At 35.9% G+C, this 7,374-nt stretch overlaps 1 protein-coding gene across 1 annotated transcript in view; it reads right to left on the bottom strand.

Moving 5' to 3' along the window:
- The window catches only part of LOC122083105 (ADP-ribosylation factor GTPase-activating protein AGD5-like), a 10,138-nt gene extending 6,331 nt beyond the window's left edge, over nucleotides 1–3,807 (bottom strand). Inside the window, exon 1 of the mRNA XM_042650796.1 lies at nucleotides 3,597–3,807. Within this exon, the coding sequence (XP_042506730.1) occupies nucleotides 3,597–3,647 (51 nt within the window). The 5' untranslated portion in view covers nucleotides 3,648–3,807. The remainder of the gene's footprint in view (nucleotides 1–3,596) is intronic.
- Nucleotides 3,808–7,374: the final 3,567 nt, after the last annotated feature.

Below are 7,374 nucleotides of genomic sequence, written 5' to 3'. Positions count from 1 at the left end.
CTTTTTTTTTTTTTCAAATGTCACAAAGCATCTATTCTGCCACGTGGAAAGATGATATGTCCATTCCGACCATTGGAAAGAAAGGACACGGTCCAGATTAGTCACATATCATATTTCGGAGTCTAATTCAATCAAATACTCCCTTTTTGTATGGGCATAGATCTCGTGTATGTCTATGCATGTGTACCAGTACTCTAGACATTACTGTGCACTCTCCCAACTCTGAGTGGGAATAGACGGTTTAGATTAAAAAAAAAAATATATATATATATATATTAAAATGGATGGCTCAGATTTCTCTTGTGATTTCAGAAATGCAACCTTCCATTGTAACATGGATAACAACCCAAAAAAATTAACAAATGAAAGCTACCCTAACTCAAGATAACCTTTCTTTTTTCAAGTAGTCAAAAAAAGAGAAGCTGGATCACACAAATGCAGACACATAGTCAAAGACATTTGAATGGATCATAAATATGTGTTCCTTTGCTCAGCCCGTCAGCCAGAGCCCTAGAGCATGACTCTGAGTCTAGGAGATCAGGTACATGAGGCAATTTCTCAATTGCATTACCACAGTTTAAAGAATAATATTAAGAAAATTAGCATCTGCATTTATTAGCTTTATTAAATTTCTTCAAGAAGAAGAGTATAAAAGGTGAGTGGATTTTTTGAGGAAAAATATAATAGTGATGATATTAGCAGTTTTGCACATGCATGCACTATCTGGTATATTTTTTCTTGAATGCTCGTATTTGTATCTGATATGCATTTAACATAGGGGATTTTTCCTTTAATTCTGTAAATTTGGTATGCATATTTCACTCTTTTTTTTTTTTATTGGAGATGTATTTTTCTCCTCCCATCAATTAATCCTCCAAAAGGGTTAGAAATCTATACAGTTCCTTATTTATTTTACTCACAGAGAAACTAAAATCATGTCTCTGTTCTCGAGATACTGCCATTACTAATTGGAGTATTCAAAAAAATTAATTTTTGATGGCTTGCCTTGCCCTGTGATGCTTTAGCAAAATGTTTCAATCTCCTAAGCGTAACCTGAAGTCCCAGGCTACAGATAGTATTGATACAGGCACTGATGCAACTCCTTAAAACCTCAGAAAATTGTCTCCTATTGCAGTCAAGCTTTAAGCTGCAATTCAATTACTGTCCTGCTACATCTCCACCTTAACAGTTCATGAGAGAATAGTAAGAAGGTCCTTCCAGAAGCAACTATTCAATCCCTAATACAAATTAGACCAAGTAGTCTGCAGTAAAGCTTTAAGCTACAATTTAATTACACTCCTGCTACATCTTCGCCTCAACAGTTCATGAGAGAATATCTAGAATTTCATAAGAAACTATTCAATTCCTAATACAAATTAGACCGAGTTGTATCAGTTCTTGTGTTAACTAAGTTTCCCATGGCAACCAAATTCAGTTCTTTTTTCATTAATCTCCCAGGTTTACAAGTTGCCACGAGTGGGAGCAGGGACCAATGACAATCCCCAACAACTTTTTTCCCCTTGTTTGTGTTGGGACTTGGGAGTGATGGTAATTCTAACCAGAGAGGAGGAAAAAAAAGATAAGTAGGCTGGCATGTTTTTAACTCTTCAAATTAAAGAAATAGGACACTGAGGTAATGAGATTCATTGATGAAGATTGACACCAAGTCTATCACAATAGTTTACGTACTTGGGTCCGTAGCTGTCAAGCGCTTGGACACCAAGTCACCTTGCATCCAGGACCCCTCCAATATGCCTTGGGTCGCCTAAACACTGTGACATCTATGATTGGTTCTTTGATGTGTGCACAAGTGGTGGAAAGAGAGAAAATAGAAAGTGATAAACACAGACATAAAGATTAGAGATAAAATAGGATAATTGATAGAATTTGGCTAATTTGGAGGTAGAAAACCTCTTGGCTTTACAGAGGAAGCCTAACCTCCTCCTCTCAAGAGAGAAATTATAGGGAACCTTTTGTTTATCCAAGTCTCCTTTTTCAATCGATAATACTACTATATAAGAATTATAATACTAGTAGTTATCTATACAACTAATTAACTTCCTCATATTACTCTAACACCCACTTCTCTCCACTACTCAAAACCACATCACTCATCATCACAACTTATGTAACTTACATATCTAGTCCCCCCTCTTAGCCCCTCGTAGATAAACACAACATGCAACGTCTCCCTGCAAGTGTACATGTATGTAACATTCCATCCCCCTTGAAGTAAGGTCGGGTCGTCAAAACCATATGAAGGAAATCAAATCCGCATGGAATCTCAGTCTTCCAATGTGGCCTTTGATGAAGACGAACCGATCCGGTGGATAAAGATTTGTATTTTTCTGAAACGTAGCATTCAATCCAATATTGCTTGTGGAGTTGGATGGACGACTTCAATTATTGCCATGGACTTCGGGAATCCAATCCAATGGTAGGGCCATGCCTGATGTCTAATATCAATTAACTTCCTCATAAAACTCTCAGTACACCAACTCTCTAACTACACCCACTACTCGTAACCACATCACTAATCACATCACAGCTTTTGTAACTTACATAACTACTCCCCCCTCTTAGCCCCTAGTAGATAAACACAATACAACGTCTCCCTATAAGTGTACACGTATGTAACATTTTTCATGATTGTGGAATTGCAAACAGATTCTTACTGTTTATGATGGATGCGGAGGTATTGATCCATTTTTGCAGATTAATTAGTGGTAAGAAACAAGCAGGCATTAATATTAAACCAACGACAGAATTGTTGAGCAACTTTGAAAACTCTGACCAGTACAAGGAAATCCAGTTGGCTTACAGTGCAATACTGTAGAATTCCAGAAACCTAAAAAGGATCAATATCTTCTCTGTATTACCCACTTTCTTCAGCAGTATCCATTCAAGGCTTGAATTACTTCATTTAAGAACAGGGCAATCAAGATTTTCTCAAATTAGTTTCTTTTGGAAGAAAAATAAGGCAGAAAAAGGCAGGTATGACGATAGAAAAGTAACAAACCAACTCCACTTCAAGCCCAGAACTGATAAGCGAGCTAATTCAATTATATAACGATTCTTTTTCAGAATCATCCATAACTGATCCCAAAAAACGAAAAAAGATTCATCCTTTCAGTGATAAACTAATGAACCAACGAATAATAACCCTTCAGGCTTCATGGAAACCATTAATTCAGAATCAGGACGACTCAGAATCAAACCACATGCTGCTAAACCAGATAAAGGGGGTGGGGAAACAAAAATTTAATGCCGGATCCGATCCCTCTGTGCGTAAATAGGATTCCGCCAGGCAACAAACCCTAGGGAATGATCTTTAAATCCTATGCAGATCTAAATAATAGTAAATAAACAGAATATCAAAAGAATGAAACGATCAACAAGGGAGGGTACAGAAACAACGGGAATTTAGGTCTCTAAATGTATCGATCAGAGCATGGACATTCAAATGAATGAAGACAAATTGAGAACAACGTAAGTATGCTAAATTCATGGGAAAAAATCAAATGAACAGAAAATTTGGATTTAAAGTTAAATTAGAAAAAACAGAAAGGGGGGAGGGAGAGGGGGAAGTGAAGGACCTTCTTGTGCTTTGCATTGAGCTCCTTGGAGACGTTGGCCTTCTCATTCATGCTGCTCGTCGCTGCTGCTGCTGCCCGCTTTGCCTCCAATTCAAACGGATTTCAGCAGTGGACGAGAGGAAGAGAAAGAGAATGGTAACGGACCCAAACCAAGAAGCCTCTTCTCTCTCTCTCTCTCTCTCTCCTCGGAAAGATTAAAAAAAAAATGGGAAAATCCAAAAAGCAAGAGGAAGTTTCAGTTCCCAGTCTCCCTCTTGACTTGTTTTTTGCACCTCGTCAGATATGTTTCGTCAATGCTCAAACGTGTGAGCTTGGTATTCCGCGTTGGAGAATTTATATTCACACGTGTCAATTGCTCAATCGGTTAGTACAGAGTAGTAGTAGTACACAAGATCTGAATTTTTCACTTTCCTAATAAATCATTTTTTACCGTTCTGTTTTTCCTATGATGACCGTACATGGATTGGTCCAGGCCCATGTGATAGGGACCCACATGCATCTCATAATTAAATTGTAATAGAAATGAACAAGAAAAGATTCTTAAAGTAGTTTTAATAAAATTATTAAATACTATTAAATATAAGTGAATATATAATTTTAAGGGCCTAATTTTAATTATTTCTGCACATTTTAAGTTGAAATTGTAACAATAACAAGCTTTTGCTTTGTCTTCTATCATATGGACTAACCCATGTAATACTATAGGGTAAATAGTGAATCGTTTCACAGCACTAGACATAGCGATTGGAAAAAAAACCTATAAAAATTCAAAATCGAAATGTTAGTAGCCAGTAATGGCCAATAAGAACCCATTAAGTCAAATTAAAAAAATAAAATACTGACTAATTCAGACGAAACCATAACTAATCAACTTTTGGCTTAATGTTTTGTTTCAATTTGATCTACTATGAACCCAAAATCGGACCAATCTAATCGATTAACACCCTTAGCCATAAACATGGGACTGTATGGTTCAAATATTCATTGAAGATTGTAGAAATTAAAATGAATGGCAATGAACTCTAATATTACAAGTCATTCAAGGTGAGTATTAGTTTGTAACTTTGAATCTTGTTTTGTCTATCCATATACTTATATTGGGTTGAAACTTCTACATATGAGATCAGAATTAGGTCTTCTATTACATGAACACGTAGATTTGAATCCTCTCCAATGGTGGGGGATGTTGGGGATCTTCCAATGAGGCCTCTCCAACTGACACTAGTGCTCAAGAAGATCCAACGGCTTCAACTGAACCATGAGTTTCATTTGGTCATAGATTTTAAGGTCCAATTGTGTGATCCCCATCTGCATGGATTTGAAAACTTCATCATTTATTCATGTCTTCTCTTAGACATGAAGAAGAATCTTTGCTAAGGTTTAGCTTCAGCCATTGGATCCTCTTCAACACATGTGTCAGCTGGAGATGCCTCAATGTAAGATCCCTAAACCCCTGGAGAGGATTAAATCAATGAACTCAATTGCATCCATTAAACTCTTGGTTGTCATATAATATTTGTATCGTCCCTTTCTCATTTGCTAAGTTTGGATAAAATCTTATTATATAATATGTATAAGAAAGAAAAAAAAATTATATATAAGAAACGACTATAAATCAATAATGTCTAAACAATTTTAGACCACTCAAAATATATATAAAAAATACATGCAATGCATCATGACCCATAGAAAGGAGCTAAAATAAATCATGGTATCTTCAGTACAAATAATGATCCAAGTTGGCCCATTCACACCATGTGGCAATTTTAAATCATTGAAATATATATATATATATATATATTTATATCCTGGTCCATAGAAAAAATAATTAAAATAAATCATGGTCTCTTCATTGCAAATAATGATACAAATTGGCCCACTCACATGTGACAAAAAATGGGCCATCGGAATTTCCTTCCCGTTAAGAGACCTAACCAGCTAACCTTTCTACAATCAGCATAAAGGAAAGGGATCGAGTGGTTTCTTCACTGCCAGCAATGGAAAGCATTAGTTTGGTTGGCGATCCAACTTTGGCACCTTAAAATTATCATCTTTCTCATATGTTGAGTCTAAAGTCAAATGGTCCCCATAAAAAGTCAGGATAATACTGTATAGTTTTTTTTTCTTCTGTTTTTTGGTAAAGGGCTCTCCAAATGCATTTTGATCAAAGCAAGGGGCACTATTTTTATTTTTATTTTTTAAAGGAGAGGGGCACTAAATTTGACTTGCCTCCAATTGAGAAGGTGTCACAATCAAAACAACTTTGCAGAAGTAAAGGGCATCCTAATCACTGGGATGTCATAATGACCTGTCTACTTGTATGTGAATGAATGTCTTTCCTACCCCTCATTATTTTTAAAGTATTTTCTAGGTGCAAAAATACATGAGTGAATAGAGAATCTCTTCATCGTAGTGGTAAAAAAATCCAATTAAAAGAAGGTGCAGCTTATTATCACTAAAGTGGCAGTGAGCCAAGATGTTGTAACCTATTTTTTTTAATAGCTTCTTATTTTATTCCCTAAAGTTATTGGATCGAATTTCCCTAAAGCTTTGGTGATCGAGAATCCATTCACCATATACCATTAGGCCCACCTCAGGGTGGGGGAGGGGGAGGAGGCAAGATTTTCCAACCCTTGGATCAAGTGGTGAGGTAGCAGTCAAGAGAAACTTTGTCCAACTTATATATTGATAGAGAGAGAGGAGTCCAGGGAATCTCCTCGTATCACTTCACGTACATTGTCATATGTTAAGGGGATGTGGGTCCCACTTTAACTTTTTGGGCAAGAGAATGTTAACTTGCTTGTGCGGACACCAATACACATACCAATGAGAGGTTGCATAGAGGCTTATTCAACGCATGGGATGGAGGGCAACATAGTCTTTTTACATCCACCTGTATCTAGGCATAGACACAAACAAGCATTCTGTTTTCCTCTCTTTTTTTTTTTTGGTTCATCACTTTACATATGTCATGTGAACAACGTGAAGATTCCCTTCCCTCGAAAGAAAGACCTTTATTCATGAAGACATGAGTCAAGTGCCATTAAATAATTTTATCCCCCAAAGTTATTTAATGCAAGAAAAAAATGGTTGGAAAAAAATAAAATAAAAATTATTTAATGCCATATTTTTGTGAAATGACAAGATTTAGGGAAATGAGAGATTAAAAGAAATCATCCGACGATGGAAAGTGTGTTGTGTCTTATGTTAGATGAAAGTTGTTGGTGGTGAAGATCAAGGAATTCAAGTTCTTTTTGTCAAAGCATAAGAACCATTTTCTTGTTTTAGAATCTCATTATGTTGTTCTCGAGCTTCATTAGAAGAGGGACTGGTGTTTCTTCATTGGAAGAGGAAGAACGAGAAGAAGAAAGAAGGAGAGAGAGAAGGGTGTTAGAATATTTTTGGTAGTACATTTACGTAGATTCAATAAATCTTTTCAACATTGAAAGTTGTGATTGTAAAACATAATTATATCCTACCAGTTTTGTAAATATTTCTCTTATCTAGTAAATCTAGGCAATTTCCCCTTAAAGAAAAAGATATTATTCTTTTCTGATAAATAAAAAAAAAATATCTTTAAAAGGCAAAAAAATAAAGTTATAACGTTTTAATTCATCATTTTAATAACAATAAGATTTTTTCAAACAAGAAAATAATAATAGCATCCATCATATTTTATGGGTCTTGAAGACAGTGACCATAGATTAAGGGAAACGGTGGATATGACATGGAATAGTGGCATTATGCACACAGATAAACCAAAGGTCCCCCCCCCCCC

The sequence above is a fragment of the Macadamia integrifolia genome, chromosome 7 (genome assembly GCF_013358625.1).
Source record: "Macadamia integrifolia cultivar HAES 741 chromosome 7, SCU_Mint_v3, whole genome shotgun sequence".
Classification (NCBI taxonomy): Eukaryota; Viridiplantae; Streptophyta; class Magnoliopsida; order Proteales; family Proteaceae; genus Macadamia; species Macadamia integrifolia.
Note: the sequence above shows the minus strand (reverse complement) of the source record. Positions and strands in the feature narration are given on the sequence as shown.